General features: G+C 43.3%; 1 protein-coding gene and 1 long non-coding RNA gene across 5 annotated transcripts in view; one reads left to right on the top strand and one right to left on the bottom strand.

The window, feature by feature from the left end:
* The window catches only part of KMT2A (lysine methyltransferase 2A), an 83480-nt gene that overhangs the window by 21795 nt on the left and 35298 nt on the right, over positions 1-26387 (bottom strand). For 2 of the 4 annotated variants that reach the window (XM_042906953.1, XM_042906956.1), the window contains 23 exons: positions 25375-25609; positions 23396-23460; positions 22599-22976; positions 22203-22276; positions 21086-21217; positions 20220-20333; positions 15992-16138; positions 15240-15335; positions 14882-15002; positions 13716-13838; positions 13077-13261; positions 11726-11899; positions 10706-10816; positions 10325-10398; positions 9504-9697; positions 9064-9170; positions 8088-8225; positions 6861-7019; positions 6489-6606; positions 6288-6366; positions 5088-5248; positions 4502-4684; positions 40-4282 (listed from right to left, as the gene is read on the bottom strand). In XM_042906953.1, the coding sequence (XP_042762887.1) occupies positions 40-4282; positions 4502-4684; positions 5088-5248; positions 6288-6366; positions 6489-6606; positions 6861-7019; positions 8088-8225; positions 9064-9170; positions 9504-9697; positions 10325-10398; positions 10706-10816; positions 11726-11899; positions 13077-13261; positions 13716-13838; positions 14882-15002; positions 15240-15335; positions 15992-16138; positions 20220-20333; positions 21086-21217; positions 22203-22276; positions 22599-22976; positions 23396-23460; positions 25375-25609 (7411 nt within the window). The remainder of the gene's footprint in view (positions 1-39; positions 4283-4501; positions 4685-5087; positions 5249-6287; positions 6367-6488; positions 6607-6860; positions 7020-8087; positions 8226-9063; positions 9171-9503; positions 9698-10324; positions 10399-10705; positions 10817-11725; positions 11900-13076; positions 13262-13715; positions 13839-14881; positions 15003-15239; positions 15336-15991; positions 16139-20219; positions 20334-21085; positions 21218-22202; positions 22277-22598; positions 22977-23395; positions 23461-25374; positions 25610-26387) is intronic. The other 2 variants (XM_042906955.1, XM_042906954.1) reach the window with 2 other exon arrangements.
* Positions 712-19169, top strand: LOC122201064. The gene is made up of 3 exons (XR_006194064.1): positions 712-798; positions 7279-7347; positions 18775-19169. It is a non-coding gene; the product is annotated as an uncharacterized LOC122201064 (long non-coding RNA).

Below are 26387 nucleotides of genomic sequence, written 5' to 3'. Positions count from 1 at the left end.
TCCCGCCCACCCAGCAGAGCGGATATTGGCATCTCTCACCCTGCGACTGAGGTCAGGGATGTCGCGCTGGCTTCCTGGTCTGGAATGTGTGCTTCAGAAGAACTGGTCCGCGAATGGGAAACTTTGTGCTTCTTGCCATTCCCTTTGTCCAAAGGCAGCTGAATCCGTTTGATTTTTGGTTTGGGTTTGGTGGGACCCGGCACGGAGGGGCTTGCTGACTGCTGCCCAGAGGACGGAGAGCCCCCAGGAGAGGCTGAGCTGGCTTGCATAGCTGAGGATAAAGCCTTGTTCTGCTCCAGCCCCACGCTGTTGGGGGCATCTACTGTCTGGGGAAAGCTGGCTCCCTGGGTCCCTGGAGCAGAATCAAGATCACGCTGGGAAGGGAGAATCCCAGTTTTGCTGGCAAGGAGCTGGTTCACGTGCTGAAGCTGATAGTGTTCTTCCGCTTCCCCCGGAGGCGAGGCGGCCGTTATGCCCGCGGTCTGAGCAGAGGGGAGCACGCAGATGCTAGATGCCGCTGTCATCGCGGCAGGAGGAGCCTGGGACGTCCCCAGTTGCGGAAACATTCCTGAACTCGGTGGCAAAGCCACAGGCTGGTCCTGCATCCCCAGGCTCTGCTGACTGGCTTTGATTAAAAGGTTGCTTATTGAGCCAATATCCGGGGTACCGAGCAGCCTGGGGTTGGTTAACGCGACATGTCCCGGAACTGACGCACTACTCGTGGGGGTTGTTGCGGTTTGCATGGATACAACGTTCAAGACGGAGGAGCCGGATGCCAAGCCAGACACAGGCCCCGCGGTGAGGTGGCCGGTGTCCTGGCTTATTGTTGATGCGCCCGCCGCCGCCGCGGCAGTGCCTCCCACACTCTGCGGTAACAGCGGAGCCTGTTCAAAATACATGATGCCAGATTTAGACCTTTTTATGATGTTGGGGACAGTTCGGTGAGATGAAGTGTTAAGTGAGCCCAAATCTAGCAGATTGGGATGATTTGGCAGCTGGGAGGGTGTGAAGTTAATCAGTGTCATGTTAGAAACCACATCGGAAGGGGCAATGTTTGAAGGGTTGCTAGAGGGAGCGAGTTTTTTATTCTTTCGGGTCTGCAGACGAGATATGGGTCTTTTCTTGAGTCCAGAGGATGGAGTGGCTACTGTGGTACTGAGGTCTGTCCTCTGGCTGGCTTCTGAAACCAAAAGTTGGGGATCTGGAGGAGGCTGAACCCCAATAAGTAGGCCTGAAGGAGGGCTGTTGATGTTGGGTGGGAAACTACTTTGAGTAGCTGCGGGGAAGGAATGTAAGTGCTGGCGATGAGACATGGGGAGCAATCCTTTGCTAGCAGGAGGGAAGAGAGATGGAGAAGTTGGCAAGCTTGGATTTAGTCCCGTGGCTAGGGTGAGACCACTTCCCATGGGCCCCAATACTGAAGTATTTGTCTCCATCACATTGGGTGTAGAACTAACAGAAGAGGTCAATTGGATTTTTTGGGTCACTCCATTTGGAAGAGTTTGGAGAACATAAAGTGGCTGCATGTTCTGGTTAACAACAATGAGTTTCTCAGTGGCTGGTTTCAGGTGGGGTGGAGTGGTCTGGACAGCTGCATTAGAAATCTGAGATGGGCCAGGACTCTCGGTAGAGTTGGGCACATATTTCTGGTTCTGGATAGGAACAGTAGGGGAAACAGGTACCTGAAGGCCGGGGGTGCTACTGTTTCTAGTTAAATCCTGATTGTTGCCATGACCCTGCTCCACTGAACCACAAGGAGGGCTGGAGATGTGGTCCGCGTCCATGTGTCCTTGGATAAAATGATCGGGAGTCATGTGGCCTTCGGGCGTCGGATCTACCCCGGGACTCAGCAGTGCCGAGTCCCCTTCAGAGGAGGCCACAGACTTCTCCGTGATGGTCACCCTCTTCTCTCCTGAGTCGGAGATCACAGCCAGCCTACCGGCATTCTGGCTGGGGACCGTGGGACTCCGGGTGGTCAGGACGGACAGATCAGACGGCAGCTCCAGGGGCAGCTCGAACTGCTCCTCTGCTGAGATAGAGGAGGAGACGCTACTGTCCACAGGTTCTGTCGTGGGCAGCTGCTGAGAAAACACTTCGAAAAGACCCATGTCCTTTTCCCGGTTACTGTCGAGACCCAAGCCTTCACCGAGATTTAGGAGTTCCGACGAAGAGGACTCTGGGCTCTCGCCCAAAGCCTGCATGGATGGGGTATTCTTTAGGACGAAGTCCATGATGTCCGAGGGCAGGATGTTCCCACAGTCGTCACTGTTGTTGTTATCCGAGTCCGATTTCAGGAGCTCGGTGTTGTAGGTGTCTAGTAGGTTCTTGTCCGACGGGGTGCTCGTGTGGACTCTGCGGCTTGACTCCAATGAGCTGAGCTGAGCCTCCAAGGAATCCTGCCCCTGTGTTTTAACTCTGCTCACAGAGTGGCAGTTATCCATCTTTGGCTCATTTTTGTGGCCCACGGAACTCTTAATGACGTGCTCTTTCTCGCCGGCGTCTTCAGGCCGCTCCATCTTTAAGTTCTCCGTTCCGTTTTCTTTGCCGTTTCTCTTTGGAATCTGGCTGCTCTTCCTCGCTGTGGCTGTGACGCTCGTATCGCTCTCTGTGCCGTCATCGACACCATCCAGCTGAGAAATCTTCGGGAGGTCACACTGTTCTTCCTCCCGAAATAGATTATGGGATGCCAGCCGTTCCTCTCCGCCTGAAGAAATCACTGTCCTAGTGAAATTGTAATAATATAAGTCATCTTCATCAGAAGTGCTTAGGTCATCGGCCCCATCCACCTGTCCCTCAGCTGATCTCTTGCCTCGTTTCTTCCCAGTTGAGCTGCTGTAGAATGGAATGTCTTCTTCACCGTAGGATCTTACCCCATAGAGTGGGGTGAGCCCGAAGAACATGTTAGAGCGTGCCCGGGCACTGCGACGGGGGTATCTCCTCTTGAAAGAGCCATCCTCCTGAGGTTTGGGACCATCTGGAAGCATCAGGTTTCTGTCCTGAACCGGAAGATTCTGATAATTGTTACTTTGAGAATCCTGGGATGAGGTATTATTGGGGCTTGGCTGGGCCACTGGACCATCTCCTGGACTTTCAGAGGCTGAGACTGGTTCTGTTGGAGATGCCGACTCTATTTGCAGAGGGGAAACGGGACTACTTTCTTTCAGGGTATTCTTGGACTGGCCCTCACTCTCCATTTTGAGAGGCGTCAGTGTCACTTTGACCGTGCGTTTCCGGGGTGTCTGTAATTCCTTGGCAGATCCTTCTACTTGCATGGATGGAGCTTTCGGGACTCCTGGAATAGACAGGACTTTGTCTCCAATCTTATCAGAAGAAACATTATTACATGGTCGTTGCCCCATAAATTCTGGAGTCAAAACTTCATCAACAAACTCCGGCTTTAGGTTTCCTTCCTCGCCGGTGGTCACCTGACCAGGTTCCAAAAAAGACTTACTGGAATGTTTTTCTTTGAAAGTTTCTTTACAAGACTTTTTCCCTTTCTGTCTCCTGTCCCTGGAACTAGATCCCACATGTTCATTGACAATGGATGACCTGTTGCTCACTCCAGATAGCTTCAAGGTTTTGACTTCTGCATCTTCCTCGGGAGAGGGGTTTACTGATTGGTTAGAGTCTGCGTGTTGGTCTCGATCGTTCCTTTGCCCTCTCAGATGGAGTGGGGGGAAGGAGAGGGCCTCTTTAGAAGAAAATGGCACCGAAGAGAGTTCAGCAAAAGTGCCGATCTTGCCAGCATTTAATTCTCCAGATGCTGTGTTATGAAGCTGCGGGGCCAGCTTGGGAATGCCAGGATAAGCCACAGCATGTGCAGATCCCTCTGAACTCTTGGAACCTGGCACTTTGGCCTTCTCTCCCTTCAAAGAGGAGCTCTTGGATGCCAAGTCGGAAGCACTGGAATGCTTCATTTCTGAAGATGAAGATCCGTCCAAGTGACTGGTTTTAGTGCCCATAGTAACCACTGTCCTTTGCAAATTTGAAGAGGTGGGAGTGTTTTGCCCTAAGTTACTGTTTGAGTTCAGCGGTCCTAAGACATGATCAACTGCTTTGGCACTTGACTCAAGATCTGTGGCAGTCCCGATGGCGGAGACTGAGGGAACACTATTCCTGGAGTAAGTACTCCCGGTTCTCACTGGAGACATTATCCGGAGTTTAGACCGCTGGGGTGACAGGGAAGAAGTGCTGTGTCGCCTGGAGCCAATGCTTCGGAGTCCAGAGGAGAGTAAAGGGTCACCCACTGTGACTATTTCATGAGTGGTTGGGGTAGGACTTCCTGAACAAGAGAGAGAAAATAATAGTCTATTACAGAGAGGGACAAACGTGCGGTAGCCACTGCTCTCAATGACTCGGCAATGACTTTTCACTGAAAACTGCAACGATCAAGATTTTCAACGAGCCAAAGTCACTGAGATAAAGTCGCCTGCAAGAACCACAGGCTAATCTTTGAGCTAACCTTTTCGGGTCAAGTTCGTCAACGAGGTAGGTCCTTTACCTGCAGAAGGCAATGGCCGACAGCCAGGGGATCTCTGTGTTGGAGAGTAACTAGGTGTCCGAATCCTAGGGACCTTCGAGATGACGTGATAAAAACAGGAACCAGAGGTTTGCGAATGAGGTCGGTCTGGTGAGGGAGGACTTATAATTTCAGCTGTGCTCTGACTTTCTTTAGATGAAATTTCTGTGGTAGGAAAGAAACACTCGTTACTAAAAAAAAGTCCAATTAAAATATCCATCAAATGGGGGCGCCTGCCTGGCTCCGCGGGAGGAGCATGCACTCTTGAACTCGGGACTGTGGGTTCGAGCCCCACGTTGGGTGTATAAGGTTACTTAAAAATTAAATCTTAAAAGAAATAAAATAAAATAAAATAAAATAAAATAAAATAAAATAAAATAAAATAAAATAAAATAAAATAAAACAAAATAAAATAAAATAAAATAAACAAACCAATAAAAAGTAAGCAATTAAGGTAAAAATCAAAAATAGAAACAAATGACACCTCCCAGAGGGATGACGTTTTTCTGCCTTCAATCACGGTACTCCCAAAAATCAAACTCAAGTCCCATCTCGATGAAAGTCTCACCTGCAAAAGACGTGGGACTGTGAGCGATGGTCCTGTTTTCATCGTGCTCCACAGTGCTGTTGATATCTGGCTCTACAACCGGAGGACGGCACTCCACTATCTTGCACGTGTACACACAGCGCTTGCGAGCATCCGTGGTACTCCAGTACACCCTGGAACACCTGGCAAACAGATCCATCAAAATCACCACCAGCGAGAGTACAGAGGCGGAGACGAACACGTGCCCAAACCTCTCCTCATCCTCGGTTCCCTGGCCTCCTGGGTTGACAGAATTCAGCTTCACTTCGTGGATTCTTATTATAGATCCCCCTGGCTAGGCCGTTCCAAGCTTTTTGAAATGCTTGGTTTTTCCTAGTCTCTCAGAAAATAGCATAACATCTTTTTTTATTGTAGCGTAAGCAGGAGACAAAAATAGTACAAGATCCTAAAATGCAGAGAAAGAAAAATACTAACTGCTACAAGAAATAGTTCTTGACCTGCGGGAAGGGATTACTGCCCCACCGGGTGTACAAAGTGAGGACAGAGCAAACCTGAAGTGTTTCCTTTGGGAGAAAAGCCCCACAAGACAAGGGAAATGTAACTGCTTCCAATCTGCGGGATGCTGATGGAGCGTGGTTTATACAAAGGGCTGCCGGCTAAATGCAGAGTATAGACTGTGCCGCCAGAATTGGAATGCAGAATAAATTGTGAGTATATATAGCAAAATGAGACTCCAAAATGGGAGAGCTAGAAAAGGAATTTTAAATTTACACTGTCAGCCTGCTAGAAGTTTCAAACATTTGCTTCACATAGGAAAGATGATAAATTCTCACTGGAGAATATGATTATTATTGTGGGGGGGGTTTATATTTTTGGACTGAGGACAGAGGCATGAGGGGTTTGTCTGATCCACTACAACAATCTGGACTTCTGAATCCAGATAAACGGAACTCTTAAGAGACTGACCTCACGTTTTCTATTTAGGTTTTGTTTGGAAATGATTCTGAAAGTATGTCAATACTACTTTCCTTCTATACGTGGATTTAGCGGACATACACTGATACTTTAGTCCCAATCTACAAGAAGCAGCAAAAAACGGAGTTAATTTGCAGTAGCAGTTAAAAGTAGCTAACAAGTATGGCTCTCCATTCAACGACCTGCTCCTGGTTCGGGGTGCTCAAGCTGCGGGGGTTGGGGTCTTCTCTCTACAGTGCTACTTACTGATATCCAATAGGAAAAAGCTTGTCTTCACAGTCAGAGAGATCATTCAGAATTCCTAAGCAGTCAATTGTCATGGAGCCTGACCAAGGAAAGAAGAACTAATTAGAGGAGATAATGAGAAGGCTCACTTTTAAACCAGAGACCAGAAAGTACCCCAGTGATACACGGAACCTTCCCCAACAACGGAGGCCCATGTCATACCAATCATCATGTGGATATTTTCTGGTTCCAAGCCATTGAGAAACTTCCTTCTCAAGCTGATTCCTTCAAAGTCCACAAACACTCTTCTAAAAACTTCAAATCCATTCTCAGGAACCACCTAAAATGAAAATCCGGCTGTTAATAGGCTGCCCCTTTACACATTATATGCGTGATACCGATTCTCTCAGAGGGCAAAGTACAGAGCAGATCTCGAAATCACCCTGCTGTTTCACAGGAGGACTTCTGTATTTGCAAGAGAAGGTGATTCTAGGAACACACAGTTGGAAGGTAACACAAAGCTTACCATCTTGCTGTCCTCAGCCTGTTTTCCCTGAACTCCTATAGAATTCGAAAAGTAACGGGAGTTCTCACCTCGCCTTTGATCAAATCCCGATGTCGTTGGCAATATACTTTCTTATCATCCAGAAAGACACAGTTCTTGGCGCGAGAACACATGAAGTGATAGTTGCTGGTGCAGGATGTAAGGCAGCAACCCACAGTGGCTCCTGGCTTTTGGCAGAATTCACATCTCTAACCATCCAGAGAGAACAGAGGCCTAAGTCAGACTTTCAGATGTTTTAAGCCACTTTCCATCTCTAAAGAATTACCCCATTCTGCGTTTCCTACAATTCATTTCTTTTATTGGTAATTGAATTATAGAGAAATGATATGAGCCATAAATCCTCCTCTACAAATCCTCTTCTCTCCCACTGCCCCTAGGCCCTAGAACTATTAAATATCACAATTTGATTTAGAACTTAAACCAAACAGTTTTGTTTTTTTTTTCTAGGATGCACGATTGCTTTAGAGAAGACCAAATTTCGAAGACTGATACTAAAAACATCATCTTGTTAGAAAGGTACTATATCCAAAAGAATTCAGTTCTGGAAAGAGTATACCAATCAGAAACATAAGGGTTCTCTAGTTACTAGGCTTATTAACAGATTAAATTTATCATATGATTCAAAGACTTCCTTCAACTAGCCTGTATGTCAGCACCTTATTCTGTCAGTCACAGCCTGGGCTCCTCCCCACAGAAGACTTCCTCCTCTCCATGCAATTGACATGTTTTCTTTGCATGTGCTTTTTGTTTGCTTGTCTCTCTCCCTTTTTCTTTCTTTCTTTCTTTCTTTCTTTCTTTCTTTCTTTCTTTCTGACAATCCTTCATCTTCGTCCCTCCTTCCAAATACAGTTGTTAAAAATTTTACTCCTTCGTGGCCTTTTCGGACTACTCTCAGCTTCTACTGATCATTTTCCACATCCCTCTTCCTGTGTGTATCTATGTGGGTTTATCCTATGGAACCACAGGGTGTTGATTCAGCTGGGACCTCTGAGGTCATTTTGTCTAAATCACTTAACAAAGTAACACCCTTCTTGCACAAATTATCTCCCAAACTAGACAGTACTTTGTTTTCTGTTTCTTTTGTACCATCCTCCAGGGGTCAGAATAGCAATCTGCCTATAGTCTACACCACTATTTGCTGCTGGCTAACCATTCTGAAGGCACTATGAAAAGCATCAGCAAGGCAGCATTTAGCCAAGAGAAAACACCTGGAAACAGAGAGAGGATCTTTTCTGTAACATTTACACAGGTCTTACCAGCTGTTTGCCCCTGATCACGGCCATGTGCACATTCTTTAGTGATCCATCATCGTCTTCAAACACTTCTGCTGACCACAAAGCGCAATTTACGTGTGTCCACTCATTTTGGCCAATGTATAGCAAACGGCCAGCATCCTATGAAATCAAGAGATTTCTTTTTTCTTTAAAGAATATAATGCCAAAGAAGGTTTTCCTTGGTATTAGCTTTATCTCAGTCAAGGTAGCATCAACAGTAATTCTTTAACTTGGGGATGCACGCAAAGATCAAAAGTCATTTTTCGATGTTTCTGTTTCTACTTCTCACCTTTCTAGATTACCTCTTCCATGGACTGGAAATATTTTACAAACATAGGGAACAAAAACATTAGCAGTACATGCTAAGTTTATGAAAGTGCACACTGACTTCTTTAAAACCGTATTTCCAAGCCAGTTCTCTTAGCGTGCGTTTCTTTCTTATAAAACCTTTCTTATTGTAAGCTTACTATGGGCCAGGCACTAAATAAAGCTTTATGAACATTATTTCCTCTAATCCTTATAACCCGCAGTGGTTACGTATTATCATTATCCTCATTTTAAAGATGAAACTGAGAGTCAGGGAGGTTAAGCTCCTCGCCAAGGTCAATAAGTAGGCAGCAGAGTAGAGAAATGAATCCAGGCAGCCTGCCGGGGCTGGGGATCTTAACCACTCTGCTATCCTATGTTAAACACAAGCCTTTAAATATGCAACTTACATATTTTATGGACTCTCATAAAATCTTTTTGAGGAATTTCCTGTAGAAATTATGAGACATCAGCAGGTTAATTGAAGGCAAATCATCTTTTAAATGAAAGAAAAGAAAAAACCCCAAGTGCCACATGCCAGGTGACAAACATTCGTTAAATAAATGGCACCCAGTCATCAAATTTAGACACAAAGGACACACAGTTCATGTGAGCATCTGCTAAGTAGGACCCCTTACACCAAGGTACTTACATTAGCACTGTCATCACCATACATCAAACACAATGCACATTGTCTATTATCCTCGATGCCTGGGGGTGGATTCAGTTCTGGACTATCTTCTCGACTCCTATCAGTACCTTAGAACCCAAAAGACAACCAGTTAAAATTGGCAATACTACGTCTGATTTCCAGGAAGAAAAAAAAAACAAACCCACTTAGGCTTCAATAGCCTGCAGCTTATAAAATAAACACTTTCAAAAAGTGTTCAAAGTTATGTTATCTCGCCATGTGTTACAGCGGTTCTATCGATTTCTTGTTATCGGTCCAAGCTAAGCGAAAACAATGATTGTATTACATTTGAGGATGACCTCGAAATTTCTTTCTAATATGCAAGCGTATTAAATTTAGATTCACGAAGTTGATCATTTGCATCTAGAGAGAAATGGATAATGACTCATTTGGTGCCTTACTCAGAATTGGTGGTGTAGGAGGATGGAGTGGTGTTGGAGAGTCTGGTTCTCCGGGCCCTTTAGGTTTGGGAGCTGGGATGATTTTCTTCATTAAAGGAGGCTGCTCAGTGTGGCTGTTTTCCTCTCGCTCCTGCCACTGAGCATAATTATGGTCAAGTGAAGGTGGAAGCACTGCGTTTGGTAACATCCCACTGCTGAAAATAATTGATTCAACAAGTATTTATTGACCTCCTACGACACACCTAGAACTACACAAAATTATCAAATTCTTGGCATCATCAGGTTACAGCCCCATGCACAAGCCATTCACAGAATGTAAGAACAAGCCACAGATTGTGAAAACGGCCTACACATACAGGACTTTATTATTTAAAAAAATATATTCTCGATACATGACTCTTGGTGAAACTTCCAGAAACAAATGATAACTTTATCAAAGACTCAAAAGGATTTAGTAGAATAAAATTTTTAAGTTAAATATGGAGACTCAAGAGCAGGAGAGAGCACCATTTGAACCAAATAAAACAGAACCCGGTTATCACAAGTCCAAATACTGAGCTGCATATATAGCACGTGGATTGTACCTCTGCCACAAGTTAAGCCAAATTCCGGAAAACATAACATATAAAGAAAGAAAAAAAATGGGCAACAGACTATAATAAACATTAAGTATTATCTCTAAAGCAGCGTCGAAAAGGCATTTCAAATGATTAATTGTTAATATTAAGACCTAGCCTAAAGAAACCTTAATCTAGAAATGTCAGAACTCTCAAATTTCTAGCTGATGAGGAGGAAAAAAAAGGAATACCAAGTTTACTTACTTGCTCGATACTTTATTTGGCTCCCAAAACCTAGACTTTTTGACACTGAACCATGGAAAAACACGTTCCATTTGCTAACAGAAAAATAAACAAACAAACAAATGTAAGCATGTGAACATCCATTTGGAAACCACACAAAAACTAACAACTTCACACCAGCTTCCCTGTCAATATGAGGATGATTTCAGGCCACTAAGGGAAAGATCCATCCACTCTGGCAACCTCGCCAATCTCCTCCCAAAGAATCAGAGGAATTAACTAAACCAAAAGATGTTTTACACACATGGCAAAACAAATCGGAGAAGAGAACAAGTCCGTTTTGCTCACAGAGTAATTACCCATAGATGCGCATTAAAAACATGAACTATTAATATCATTCACCCGAATAAAGAAGGACTTGACCATGCTGTTGGCTTTTTTAATTTCTGGCTGTCCTCCATCTGAATTAATGGCTGCTTGAATGATCTTCACGATATCATCACTGAACTCCAACTGTATACAAAAACAAAGTATTAATTATTCAAAAAGCAGTGTGATCTCAAAACCACTTCCTGTTCCCTCCTAAATCACCCAGCACAGAAATCCAACAGAAAATGGACACCCTACTTTAATGCAGTGTAATTTGTCTTTAGTGGAGGCTTTTTGAATTCAGTTCTCAATTAACTTGCGGCAGCCAAGAGAAGCCAGGCTAATAAAGCAAGTATGCAAATAAATTAGCTGTTATCATGGCAAGTTACCCAAATAGGACCATGATTTTTTACTCAGATTAAAATGAATAAAACAACTGAACAGCAAATGTGGACCATGAGATTACAGATGTTCCCATACGTTCTTTTTATTTTAAATTTTGTAATTTTTTAAGTAATCTCTACATCCAACGTGGGGCTTGAACTCACAACCTCGGAGATAAGAGTCGAATGCTCCACTGACTGAGCCAGCTGGATGCCCCATCAACAAATGAAATGTCAAATATGGACCATGAGATAACAATCATCCCCATACATCCTTAAAACCATACATTTAAAAGACATCTGTCTATAATAAAGATCCTAGACTGAGAGACACGTTATTCAGACATGATTTCAAAAGGGGCAAACCAAGTAACTTCACGTTAGCATGTTCCCACAAAGTTTAAATATAAAAATAACTTTAAGGCAAAAATGATTTTCAGCGAACTCAGATGAAAGCCAAACCAGAGAACCGTTCTGAGACACTACCTCCCTGTCTTCTGAAACACAGAGCTAAGAGAGCTCACATATTTTTAGGTATTTAAATCCACATGACGTTGCTAAATATAATACAAACCATCTTTTAATGCTTACTCCCAAGCCTCATCCCCCAAAAGACCCAAAGAAGCTAAAATGGCACTTGGAATGTTGGTAGTTCGTTGGAGAGACGTACCACGGATGTGTAACTCCCTTGGTCCATTTTCCTCTTCACTCCTTCCAGATCTAAAGGCTGCTGCTCCTCCTGTTTGCTGACCTCGGTAAGCACCGGCGGGTCAGGCCCTTCCGGGGAGCTGCGGGAAGGTATGCTCTCCTCCGTCTCAGGATTTAAGTCTGGTGGCTTGGCAGCCTGTTGCCAGGAAAGACAGGTTTCTTTTACCTGACACTGAAAATGAGGCACCCGTGTAAATTCTATTAAAATTAATAAAGATAGCAGGGAAGGATTCCTATTATTAAACCTAAAGAACGTGAAAATAATCAGAGATTTCTTAAATAACAGAAAAAGTAATCGGAACGAGCCAGTTCTCTAAGACTTTGACCATGCAAGTCTGTGACTTTGAACTTAGAAGCTTTGCCTGATAACTTCCAAACCTCGTATGAAAACACAGACACCCTCCAGTCCCTTCTGAGGAAGACAGAGATTGCAAATGTTCCTATCCAAAATGTGGAGTTCTATCAAGAGACAAAGCAACAGCCTATCTGAGTTCAAGTTATCCGTGCGGTTCTTTCAGCATTTTACCTTGAGTTTCTAATGACTGCTCTACAGGTGTATATAGTTCACGACTAAAATAGACAAAAAGTAGTGATTTACAAATTGTGCCCCGAGGAGCCTAGGGATTTCCCAGAGGCAAAGGGTCTCTAGCCACATGACTATCGTCTTAGGTCAGGCCCTCAATCTCTCTCTTCCCCAGATTGATCTAACTGCCTCCCAACCACTCTCCCTGCTTCTAGCCTCAGTCCTCACCAATCCTTCCTCTCTCTTCTAGTCAGAATCACTTTTTCTCTAAAAAAGCAATTCTGATCAGGTTACTCTTGGGTGAAGCTCTTCATTGGTCCCTCTCAGACCCTTCACAGTAGAAAGTCCAAATTTCTTATCATAACAGCAAAGAAGTTCCCTAGACAAGATCTTACTCTGGGCTCTAAAGATTTTCTTTAAAAAAAAAAAAACAAAAACTTTTTTTTTCCTAATGTTTATTCATTTTTGAGAGAGAGAGAGAGAGACAGAACAGGAGTGGGGAGGGGCAGAGAGAAAGGGAGAGGAAACACAGAATCCGAAGCAGGCTCCAGGCTCTGAGCTGTCAGCACAGACTCTGACGCGGGGTTTGAACCAGATCACGACCTGAGCTGAAGCTGACCGAGCCACCCAGGCACCCCGGCCCTGAAGATTTTCTTAATGGCTGAAAGCCACAACAAGTGACTCTACAAAACTGAACGAAGAATGACGCAAAATAAAACCAACAGTCCATCACCGGAGAAAACCCACTTCAGAACAAACTCTTAGGAACCGACGTGAGACTCGGGCCTACCTGTCGGTAGCGGAGCAAGTGGCTGGTGGTCCGAGAGTTCAGCAAAGCTGTCAGGACTTGCTTCAGAGAGATCTGTAGCTCTTTCTCAAGGGCCAGTCGCCACTCTGCAGGGTGCCGCTCAGTACAGTTCACACAAGTATAGGCCACGCTTTCTGGCAGATTAGATAGAATCTCATACATCTCATCTGGAAAAACAAAAACCTACGATGCTGAGGTGCTCTGAAGGGTGGCAGACAGGGAGAAGAGGACATTACTCCACTGAGTTTAATGCAAAGTTGTAGGTTAGGAACAGTAGCAAGACACTAACGTCCCCGAGGAACTGATCCCCACATACTGAGCTCCAAAGGGACGCCAGCAACACTAACCCAGGATTTGGTTACTGGAGGACCGACCGGTTACGGGGCCCACCAAGAGCTAGCAAATGAATATTGTAAATGTTTATGTTCCCGATAAACGAGCACAACTTAACACGACAGTGTTAGAGACCGAAGTTATTTAAGTTATTCTAGAGACCAAGAAGGGAAATTTAAAACGACTCTAAGTAACAGCATGGCCGTCATGTTACGTTTACAGATTACTCTGGGGGCTGTAAATGTACCAAGAAAGAAGAAAACTGTAATAAAAAAAAAAGACTCCAACCTTCTGTACCTGAAAGATTCTCACATTTGGAGTGGACCCAGCGGTCGCACTTCCCACACTGCATCATCTTGCTCTCGTAGTCGTCGTCGTCATAGCACTTGTCACACAGAGGGCAGAAGTTCCCTGTGAGCAAAGCACGCGGTTCAGCGGGGCTCTGGGCCCCGTGCCGGCACCTCTGAGGTGGGGCTTCTATGTGCCGGAACTTCTTAACAACGCCAGCATAGACCTCCGATGGGATGCTCACACATCTGTGCGGCGTCAAGATTATTCTGAGCTCTTAGAACATACCACTAATTCCATTTAGACTCCTTTTCTTTTGGAGTAGCCTCCACATCTAACGTGGAGCTTGAACTCACGACCCTGAGATCGAGAGTCACATGCTCTATGGACTGAGCCAGCCAGGCACCCTTACTTAGACTCATTTTTAAAGGTCGTGGGGTAGAGTCTACAGACGACACAATAAAAAAAGAATGAAAGAGAGAATTTTCTCTCTTGAACATCCCAAAGAAATGTCTATATTTTTTAAAAAAGGTGAGGATATGGGTGTAAAATAACACAGTTAATTTACACCTCCTTATTCCTAGTGATTTAAGTTAGAGCTTAGAGCAGCACTTCGAAAAGTTCAGCACAACATACAACCTTCGTCAATTTGTTTTATCCATAATATCCTCTATCATTCTTAATAGACTTAACATTGATTTGCTTATATTAGTAACTTGCTTATATTAGTATAACTTCCAATAGTAAACTTTGTATCATTATTATCCTAAATCAGCAAAACGAGTTTAACGTATTAGTTATTAATTTTTTTCTAGCATATCTATGAAAATAAAATGTTTGACTCAATACCACCTAAAATCACTTCTGAAACAATGAAACGTCTATGTACCTTACTTTCGGAAATAATGGCTTAGAGCCTTTCTTTGTGGTTAGTTATTACAACAAGTCCCCTAATTCTTCCCATATAAGCTAACAAAATATCTCTAGTTGCTGTGATACTTCGCGTAAAGAAAAGAACAAGGCCAGGAACTTAGGAAATGCTCTAAATGGTACCCTTGACAAAATGCGCAAGACTTCCTACTTCACTTCCCTGGAGTGTTCGGTTCACCTCCAGAGCAACCAAATATAACCCCTGAGAGTTGATAAAACCGGCCTTTTTGATGTACCTTTAGCAAAGAGTTTGGCACAGTCATGGCACAGTGAGAAATCATGAGACCACTGTGCGTCCCATCCTTTGCCTGGAGTCGTGGATCCACAGCTCTTGCAGCGAACACACTTGGTGCAGATCTGGAAAAGAAAAGAAATTCAGTAGGAATTCACTTTTAGTATCTCACCTCATTTAAAAAGATCTCGGATGCAATCAGTTTCCAGAGTGGACTTCTTCCCTGGGACGCCTTTCCTTAATAACGAGACCAAAACATTGTTACAATGACATCCTCGAGCAAGGCTCTCCCTGTTACAAGGTGCACGAGCCCCAGAGCTCCATGCCAGTTCTCTCTGAAACAGCACGATGTGTGCACTCACCCAAACTTTCTTTTTCTTTGTGGGTTTGGTGGGGTAGTTTGGTCCCAGGCACTCAGGGTGATAGCTGTTTCGGCACTTATTACACTCCAGCAGCTGCTGTAGGAAATATAAAGGCAGAGGATGAATAGCTACCAACTTCCAGGTATAAAGTGAGTAGGTCACAGACGGGGAAAGTGCAGTGTAGAGAATATAGTCACCAGGACTGTAACGGTGTCGTGCGTTGGCAGATGCCGACGACACTTCTCACGGTGGGCACTGTGTAATGTACAGAAGTGCTGAATCACTAAGCTGCACGCCAAAAACTAACATAATATTGTGTGTCACTTGTAATAAAAAAGAAAATTTAAAGGCAAAGGTGGATATCACATCAATTCACTCGAAACACCTATGACTCAGTGTCCCTTTCATATTTATCTGCAAGTAAAGTATAGCACATCATGACAACAGTTTAAATTTTCTCACGAATTATTTATTCTCAGTGAAAGCATGCGGATTGAGGTCCTGCGAAAGGTCCTCGGTGATGAATGTTCTTATCGGGTAGATTTGATTTACTTTGGGGGATTTTACCTAATGACAATGTTTTCTCCTATATGCCCCAAATTAAAACACAAAAATAGGCAATGAATTATACCTAAATAGTCACGCTAGACTAAGCCAACAAAGAAAAAATATAGGTACAAAACCCAAAAACAAAAGGCAGAGACGGAGAGAGGGGATACTCCTCTAAAGAGTTCTATCACTTCGTTTTATACCTTTGTAGCCTGGTGCTGCCTTCCACAGACGTGACAGAACTTGCAGCGACGACAACACCAATTCTCCAGCTGGTCCTCCAGAGGGCGCTCGTTCTCCTCTAAACAAAACTTGTGGAAGGGCTCACAACAGACTTGGCAATACACAAACTAGGGTAGATGGGAACATAGAAGTTGTCAAATAACATGAAGAAATAGCAACCAAATCCTATCTATATACTTCAGGCTACAGGAGCCCAACATGTTTTATTCAACATATAATCATTCAGCAATGATTATGTAAAAAAAAAAAAAAAAAAAAAAAAAGTCCAATATTAGGCATTGCAGGTGATTCAGGGGACTAAGGTAATAACAGTAGAATTAAAAAAATAATTATATAGGGGTGCCTGGGTGGCTTAGTCGGTTAAGTGTCCGACTTTGGCTCAGGTCATGATCTCGCGGCTGGTAAGTTCGAGCCCTGCCTCGGGCTCTGTGCTGACAGCATGGAACCTCGACCCTGCTTCAGATTCTGGGTCTCCCTTTCTCTCTGCCCCTCCCCCACTCATGGTCTGTCTCTCTGTCTCAAAAATAAATAAACATTAAAAAATATTTTTAAAGTAACTATATAGATATGTATTTTTTAATATATAATAAATACATTCCCAGATTTAACAGAATGTGGCTAAGTGCCATAAGCAAGCTACAAGAGCTATGGGAAGGGGGAAATGGGGAGGTTTTGTGTGTTTGCAGGGGAGAGGCAGAAAGAGAGAGAATTCCGAGCAGGATCTGTGCTGTCAGTGCAGAGCCCAATGCAGGGCTCGAACCCATGAACCAGGACTTGAACCCATGAACTGTGACATCATGACCTGAGTCAAAAGGAAGAGTCAGACACTGAACTGACAGAGCCACCCAGGTACCCTGGGAAGGTTTTAAAGGTTTCCGACAATACACTAAAGACAGTTGTAAGCTCTGGTTTATCCTTTCCATCTGTAATTTTAAAATGATATTTTCATATGGGCATTTTTAAAAATTTTGAGTAAGAATTTTATTTTGCTGGGGCACCTGCATGGCTCAGTTGGTTAAGCATCCAACTCTTGATTTCGGCTCACGTCATGATCTCACGGTTCATGAGTTCAGGCCCTACATGGGGCCTGATGCTGACAGAGTGGAGTCTGCTTGGGATTCTCTTTGCCCCTCCCCGCTTGTGCTCCCCCCTGCCTCAAAATAAATAAATAAACTTAAAAAAAAAAAGAATTTTATTTTGCCATAACAGAATTATTGGGGCAACTGGTCAAGTCTAAATGAGGTCTATAGATTAGGTTAACAGTAATATGCCAGTGTTAATTTCCTGATTTTGATAACTATACTGTGATTACATGAGAATGTCCTTGGTTTTAGGAAATACACACCAAATATTCAGACGTAAAAGGACACGTCTGCAACTTACTCCCAAAGTTTCAGAAAAAAAATGTGTCTGCATATAAAATGTGTACACATATTTAACTTCTCACTTTGTAAAATACGGACACACAAAGAGAAAAGGATAAAGCAAATAAAAATATTGACATTTGAGGGGCACCTGGGTGGCTCAGTCAGTTAAGTTTCCAACTCTTGGTTTCGGCTTAGGTCATGATCTGGCAGTTGGTGAGTTTGAGCCCCACGTCTAGCTCTATGTTGGCGGTGCGGAGCCTGCTTTGGATTCTCTCCCTCTCTCTCTCTCTCTCTCTCTCTCTCTCTCTGCCCTTCCCCTGCTGGCTCTCTCTCTTTCTCAAAATAAATAAACTTAAACAATTAACATTTGGGAAATCTGGGTGAAGGATATATGGGAATTCTTTGTACTCTAACTTTTCTGCAAACCTGAAATAACATCACCATAAAAAGATTTTTAAAATTCAAATGCCAGAATTCATTAGGCACTGGTTATGTTTTAGGAGTGCAATGCAGGCAGTGGGCTATTCCTTTTCTAATTCAGTTTTTAGGAATCCTGTGGGATTGCTGTGCATAACTACACAATTTAAATTAAAGCAATTACAGTCTGAAAAAAATCGTTTTATCATAGAAGTTGAAGGACTGGTGCTACAAGTTATTCATGTGGATAGCATATGTATGGATGCAAAGTATAAAGATTACATACAAGAGATACAGCGGACCCTTGATGTTATAGACCGAATATTCTTCACTTGCTCTTAGCCAAAAGGCGGAGAATCAATTATAGACTGAATACTCTTTTTTTTTTTTAATGTTTTAATGTTTTTTTTTTATTTTTGAGAGAGAGAGAAGGACGGAGGAAGGGCAGAGAGAGATGGAGACACAGAATCTAAAGAAGGCTCCAGGCTCTGAGCTGTCAGCACAGAGCCTGACGTGGAGCTCGAACCCATGAGCTGTGAGATCATGACCTGAGCCAAAGTCAGACACTTAACTGATTGAGCCACCCAGGCGCCCCTACACTGAATATTCTTAATCTCAATGGTATCTAAAGCAACCCCACCACTTAGAACAATATTATAGTTCACGATAGGCACTAATAGATTTGCTTAATGAATGAACACCAGACAATAATGTATAATTTTGCTAATGTATAATTTAACATAGCAAGTGGGCAGGGCTGAATCTCTTAGCTAGTGAATGAGTCTCACGGACTGCTCAATATCCACATTACAATCTGGGTTTGGAATTTCGTTTTGATACTAAAATACATATGTGATAAAGTAATAAGCGAAGGAGGCATTCTGGAATTGAGGATTGTATGAATGACAAACTTCTGCTCTCTATTTAAATTGTGCTTTTTTTTCTCTCTTACTGTAAAGGTGGCAGATATTCACTGCAAAAGATTCAAAAGGATAAAGAAAAATAAAGAGAAAACAAGTCAACCATAACCCAACCACACTTTTAAGATTTTGATGTAAATCTTTCCACAACTCTTTCTGAATATATTTTTAAAACAATGTCCAAACCAAAATGGGATCACGCTTTACATACTACTTTGTAACCTGCTATTTTAACTCAGTGACGTGTCAAGGACACCTTTCCATGTCAATATCAATCTGTATTATTATGTAGGACTTCATACTTGCCCTTATATGCATGTCCTATGATTATTTTAAGCAAGCCCCCGCTCTTTACTGACAAACTTTCGGCTGTTTCCTATTTTTGATCACTCTAAAGAGTACTGAAATAAAGTCTTGTATTTATTACATATATAGAGAAAGGTTTATTATATACATGTACGTATACAATATATGTATATATTATGTACATGTATGTTTATATACACGTGTATGTATTGTACGCGCACATATGTATGTACACATATACCTATTTGCTGATCTAATTATAGCCTTAAGATAAATGCCTGGCGTACAATTGTTGGGTTAGACAGTATGCTCATTTTAAAGATAAATACGTATTTCCGAACAATCTGCTCAGAAAGAAAGACTGTAACATTTAGATTTCCACCAGCGGAAAGTCCCTATTTCCAAATCTTTTTTTCCCACGTTGATTTTTTTTTTAAGATTTTATTTTTAAGTAATCTCTATACCCAACCTGGGGCTAACACCCAACACAAGCTCAAGAGTCCCATGTTCCACCAACAGAGGCAATCAGGTGTCCCTTCCCACATGATCTTTTTAATGCTTAATGTCCAATTTTTGTTCATCAGAAGGCTCTAGGACACCTCCCACCATGTTTATTTCTCATTTTGTGAATTACATATTTCTGCCCTTAGCCTTTTCTTTTAGTGGGTGTTGTTCCTTTTTCTTATTAATTGCCAAGAGCTCTTTATAGACAAGGGGTTTTTGATATTCAATATAAGATAGCCATATCTTTCTCTAGAAGAGCACTGTAACAGTTTTTCCATGTTTGGACATGTAGCAGAAATATCAGAACTCTAATAAAAAGAGTGAATTTAAGAGATGAGACCATTCAACTTTTCACACTCAATACTTTTGCTACTCTACTAAGAGGCAGATTCCTTCCTAAAACCTCTACAAAATCTTCAAAAATACTTCAGTGGCTGGTTTCAAGAGGAGATACCAGGGCACCTAGAGACCTCCTGTGGAGCATGCGACTCTTGATCTCGGGGTTGTGAGTTTGAGCCCCACGTTGGGCAGGGAGATTACTTTAAAAATTAAATAAAATTAAAGAGGGGGTAGCACCTGGTACACGCCAACAAAACAGAATAAATGAGTCTTTCATTACAGCAGAATAATCTACCATTCAACTTTCTGGGGTACCAAGAAGCAGGATTTCTTACCTCTACATGCCCACTACTGGCACAGAGAAAGCAAACCACTCTGGGGGTTATAGGAACAGAGGTCAGGATTCCTAAGCCTCCCATCTCCCATACATTTTCTGCTTCACAATCCTCCTGCAGAGAGAGAGACACAGGTCATTTATGAAAGTGTTACAATGACACCGCTTTGGAACGAAAGTGAGGATGGAAAGCCTAGAACCAGAGTGACAGCATAGGGTCCAGAATACTTCACTTCAGTGGGTTTGAAAAGAACTGCTGCTTTACAAAATTAGAATCTCAGACACACACACTGTTAAAAGATACCCTGGGACTGACTTTTCCTTAAAGTTTTGCTGATTCAAGCCATCATCGTGGTTCGGTATTTCCTATGTGAATGAATTCTTTCCTCAGACACTGTTCTCATCCAAATGCACTTTTATTACTCACAATGGTCAGGAGTGCGTCAATGCCTGTGTTCTTTAGCCAGCCCACAAACAGTGGTGTCTCTCACCCCTGAACCCACCTTCTGATGGTAGTTCTTACTCCCTGACTTGGTGTCGAGTTGCCTTTCTTTCAATACCTTGGGTTAACATTGTTTTGTTTTGTTTTTTTAATGTTTATTCATTTTTGAGAGACAGAGAGAGACAGCGTGTGAGCGGGGGAGGGGCAGAGAGAGAGGGAGACACAGAATCCAAAGCAGGCTCCAGGCTCCGAGCTGTCAGCGCAGAGCCAGACGCGGGGCCCAAACCCACGAACTCAGATCACGACCCAAGCCGAAGTCGGACACTTAACCGACTGAGCCACCCAGGCACCCCTGATTAACATCATTTTTCTGATTTAAAGTCCATGACGCTTGGTACACTACATGGTCACGAGAACACCTTTACCTTAAAGTCCACTCTGATCCTGTGGACTCCATCTGCTGGGATTTTTTGCTTCGAACTATTGCCATTGGAGAGAGTGCTGAGGATGTTCAAAGTGCCTGTGTTCTCCTGCTTACTGACTGGAGGTGGCTTTTCCTACAGAGACAGAAGATGGATGAAGAACACCACCACACCCTATTTGCCTTTGCCTTTGTAACAGATAACGCAAACGACAAGTCTAACAGATCTAGAAAACACATCTCCACGGAAGTACCCTACAGACACAGAGAGTCAATCTGCAGATTCTTTTCTCCAGAAAGGCATTTTACATATGTATTACAACCCGAGAAGAAGAATTCCAGGACTCTCCCCTGTGGGTTCTTGGCTTGCTTCTTCGTGGTCTGTGACGCCGGCCGAGGTTGTTGGCACAATGAAACGGAAGTGACAGCACGGGAGCAGTTTATTCTGCCATTTTTCTAGATCTTTCAGTTGCACATCAAATGTGGGGCCGATCGCTCCACTCCTGTTTAACCCGCCTGGGATGCTCACAGAAGCGTTCCCAGCTCTGTGATCGTCAATGATTTCAATTTGTCAGTATGACCATGCTTGATTATCACTACAGTCAGAAGCCAGACAATGACCTTGGAGTAAGGCCTCCTAAGACCCTGGCATCTGCCCCTCTTTGGCATTGCTGATACTCTTGAGAGTATCAACCAGGAAGTTCATACACACCATTACGGTGGCACAGAGAGACAGCAGAAAGAGCCAGAAGATTCTTGAAGACCCGTCTCTCTCCATATAATTATAACAGCGTGGACACAGGGAAGGGTGATAGTTATAGACAAATGTCACTAAAGGATGCTGAAGGCAGAAACAATTACCTTAAAGTGGCCTGCGACATAAGCCTAAGCATAGAGGACCACAAAGAAGGGGAAAGGAACAAGGGGAAAGAAACAAAAAAACAAAACGAGTGAAAGCCTAAACCTGAAGTTTGTCAATTTTAAGAAAGTCCACTGCCATCTTCCTAGAAGCAGATACGCAGTTTCATTCACGCAATCACGTAAATGCCAAGGGCAAGACTATTGCCCTACAGGATGGAACGCATCCCCGAGCAATGGCAGAGAAACGAATCTGTCCTCACCTTTTCTTTTGGTTTTTGTTTTACAGGAATACTTGGTCGAGGAGCCACTTTTTTCTGCTTGCTTTGCTCTGGACCTGAAGAATTCAACATAAATTACAGTCAGTGCTAAATAGCAATGACCACTTTTAGGACTTACTGGCCTGTGAGGAAAGGGGCATTAGAAAACACAGGAAACTATTGAAACTCCGGGCTTTAAATAGGAAACGAAGACAATACCTCCGACTTCACTGGGTTTTTTTGCTTCTATTTCTCTATTATTCTGTAAACAGGTTAAAAGAGAGCTAATTTTTCTGAATTAAAGGCTTCAAAACGTATACGTCAGGTTTCCACACGCTGTTTAAGAAAGACAGAGGTGTTCTTCTGGTTCAGCTATTCCTCCTTGCCTTCCTCACTCACCTGATTCCGGTGGCGGAGGCTGCTTTTTCTTGGGCTCGCTAGGAGTGGTCTTGGGAACTTCTTTTCTTGGCGGTGCTGTGCTTGGTGGCTGTGGGGGGGTGACTGGAGGCGGCTGGGAGACCTGCTTGCTGGACTTCCTGGAAGTCGGGGTGGTAACTTGTTTGGATTCAGGTCCTGGGGCAGAGGCGTTCCCTTCTTCACTCTTTTCCTCGACGGGCTTTCGAGGGGGTGGTTCACTATTGCTTTTCTTGGGGGCAGGGTCCTCTCTTGCTGCCGGGGTAGGCTTCTGACTACAGTCCACCACATTCTTCACAACACTGCTCTCTTTGCTCTCTTTCTTTTCACTGGTCTTAGACTTTTTCTCTTTCTTTTTCACAGCTAGGAGGAAACACAAGATTGTAAGTGAGAAGAATTTTACTTAAGACAGAAGTAGACGAATGTAACATAACCTTATTCTCAGTTTCCTGCAGCTGAAGTTCACGCTGGAAGGCTCATGCTGGTCAGGTGAAATGGGGATACTTTTGTTGCTCTAGGAAATGGAATGCACTGTAATTTTTACAGGAATTAATTTTTTTTTTTTTATTATGGAAAATTTCAAGGTAAAGGAAATAATAAAATGAACCCTCATGTAACTACCATCCAGCTTCCACAAACACCAACTTGCTGGGAAAGAGCGGTACTTAAACAACAACAACAACAACAACAACAACAAATTAGCATTCTCTTTACGCTAGATGCACGTGATTGTATGGCATTAAAGCAGGAAGCATTTGGGGAAGATCTTTCTACAACACTACCTTTTGCTTGCTTCTGAAGGTAGGCTTTGGAAGGCATCCACTGTAGATTCTGACATTTTCTCATCCTAGGATGACAAGGGATATCATAAAGTAAACTACATTTAGAAGAAGGCAGTTGAAACAAGTGTCAATTGGCCTGCGAGAATCAGTGAACCTTTATTCAGGTTCATTCTGAGAGTTGAAAAAAGGCACTGTTGATTGCTCAGATTCAATCTGAGCCTTTGAATGCTTCAATCAGCAATTTTACCTACCTGTAGGCTCTAAAAGGAGCCAGTATCAAATTATTTTTGAAACGGACTCAAATTTCTTATCACCTAGTACTGACCAGCACCACACACAAAATGATCAGCTGGTATTTCTTGTAGTCAGATCGCTTCTGCTCCCTTAGGAGATTAATATTCATATAGTAATCTAAATACAAATGGACTGAAATTAACCAACAAGGCCTCTGCGACTACAATGCTATAGGTCTATCTCAGGGCTTTGTATATATTCCACCCCTCAACTTAGTGAAACTGAAACTTAACTTGAAGTCTAAATCCATGTCAACCCCTAAATTATAGTGCAGGTTTATCTTGCAGTCAGGTACCTTTCTGCTGATCAGTGAATTATCTCACTTCTTTCTACTAACTGGACGGAGGCAAGATTCCTGCTTAAGGACAGACTAAACCAAAGCACAGAACTACTTACGGTCTCCTAGACACTGTCTCCCCTGAAGTACTTTCTCCCAACCACGTTTTCTATAAATCACTGTCGTGCTGCCATTCACTCAGCAAATACCTACTGCTAACATCTCCTCCTTGTCTGGGCACTGTACTCCTTATGCTCAGTCACCAACATTTCTGTCTGTGCAAACGTCTCGATTCACTTCAAACAAATTATCCCAGAGAGCGGAAAGTGCATCCATAAGCTGACTAAAACAAGGGGAAAAGATCGAGTAATCAAAACTTTCAGATCAAAAATCCCATGTGCATGAAAATATTCCAGGAGTTAGAAAGCCAAGAGTTGGGGCGCCTGGGTGGCTCAGTCGGTTAAAGCGTCCGACTTCAGCCAGGTCACGATCTCGCGGTCCGTGAGTTTGAGCCCCGCGTCAGGCTCTGGGCTGATGGCTCAGAGCCTGGAGCCTGCTTCCGATTCTGTGTCTCCCTCTCTCTCTGCCCCTCCCCCGTTCATGCTCTGTCTCTCTCTGTCTCAAAAATAAATAAATGTTAAAAAAAAAAAAAAATTAAAAAAAAAAAAAGAAAGAAAGCCAAGAGTTTTCTACTAACATATCACCATAATGTCCTGAATGCCGTGATGTCAGTTGACTTGAAAATTTATACAGATAATATTATAATATATATGTAAATTATATATAAATGATAGATCGAGTATATGTAAATATTACATATATATATATGTGACCTATATATAATTTATACAATATATAAAATATAAACATATAATTTATCAGGTTTTTTTTCTTTTCTTTTTTTTAAGTAGGCTCCACACCCAGCGTGGAGCCCAATACAGGGCTTGAACTCACGGCCCTGAGATCAAGACCCAAGCTGAGATCAAAAGTCGGACGCTTAACCGACAGAGCGGCCCAGGTGCCCCACAGATTTGTCAGCCCGTGTGGCTATTTAAATTTAATTAACATGAAATGCAATTAAGTATGTAGTTCCTGAGTTATACTAACCACACTTCAAGTGTTTTACAGCCACGTTTGGCTAATGGCTACCACACTGAACTAAGCCGAGAACATTCCTACTTGCAGCGGGACGTTCTCCTGGACAGCACTGCCCCAGACTATTTCTTACTGAAGGGCAGCCCAAACCTAGCCACGTCACAAAATCCAACTGGGCAACTTAACCTTGCACCTCAAGGGGACTCATTACCACCACATTCAGTTTTCTGCTGCGTCCCTGCCACAAACCAGGCATAAACACACAACCTTCACGGCTGAGAGGCCACCGCCTCAGAGTAAGACCCCCACTCACTTGCAGCACTGCTTCTTTATATTTCGGCCACCAAACTTGGGCTTGTCTAAGCAATTAGTACAAACACCACAGTCCTCAGGCACCTGGCAGCCGGGACACTGCCCACACCGCCTGGACCGTCGTCCCTTCTTTACTGGAGGTTCCTGAGGCGCCTTGTTTCTGGTAACGGGTTTAATTGGTTTGATGGGTGGAGCAAGAGGTTCAGCATCTTCTGAGCCAGCAATTGATGACTTGTCTGTTAAAGAAACGGGGCGTTAGTTATCAGGGAGCATCTAGTTCCTTCTTGGGAGCAGAGGGGGGGGTCCTCAAAATCCACAGATGTTGTTATACACACGCGAGCCTCATTTTAATTGGGACTCCAAAAATGAAATGTGGCATAATAAAAATATCCCATCACAGATAATTCTTTAAATGTTTAAAAATGTCTATACCTTACAGCTTGATGAAAGCAGAAATCCAAACACTGAGAACACCACACAGTCTAACTTAAATATGAACTGAGTGCTTCCTAAGATTCTCTAAACCTCTACATTTTATATGAGCAGTCACCCAGCATCTAAATGCAACCATGAGAATGTACCTCAGACCTCCAACCACGGGGCATGTAACTAAGTGACCAAGGGCCCCAACTGCTGTGCTCTGAAGTCCAGTGCATCACAGAGGCCACACTTACCATGAGGGTCTCTCTTAGGTACTGACCGAGCATGGCAGGGACACTGAGGCGGGCTGGTCCTGGGAGACACATAACTACTCTGACAGTCCACTTCTGCCCAGGGACTCCTCGACAGCCTTGCCAAACTCTCTGGGAAAACAGTCTGGGAAGATTCTGTCCAACCCTCCTCCCCTTTCTCTTTCATAGGGGTCAGACTTGCAAAGCGGTCTGATAGTTCCCCCAGCCTTCCCCAGCTCCCTCCCCATTTTTTCTCTCGGGCCATTTTCTCTAGTATAATCCTTACCCACTGAATGCACCCTTGCCATTTGTTTTTTGGAGAAACCCAGACTAACACATAATG

This window comes from Panthera leo, chromosome D1 (assembly GCF_018350215.1).
Source record: "Panthera leo isolate Ple1 chromosome D1, P.leo_Ple1_pat1.1, whole genome shotgun sequence".
Lineage (NCBI taxonomy): Eukaryota > Metazoa > Chordata > Mammalia > Carnivora > Felidae > Panthera > Panthera leo.
The sequence above is the reverse complement of the archived record's forward strand: the minus strand, read 5'-3'. Positions and strand labels throughout refer to the sequence as shown.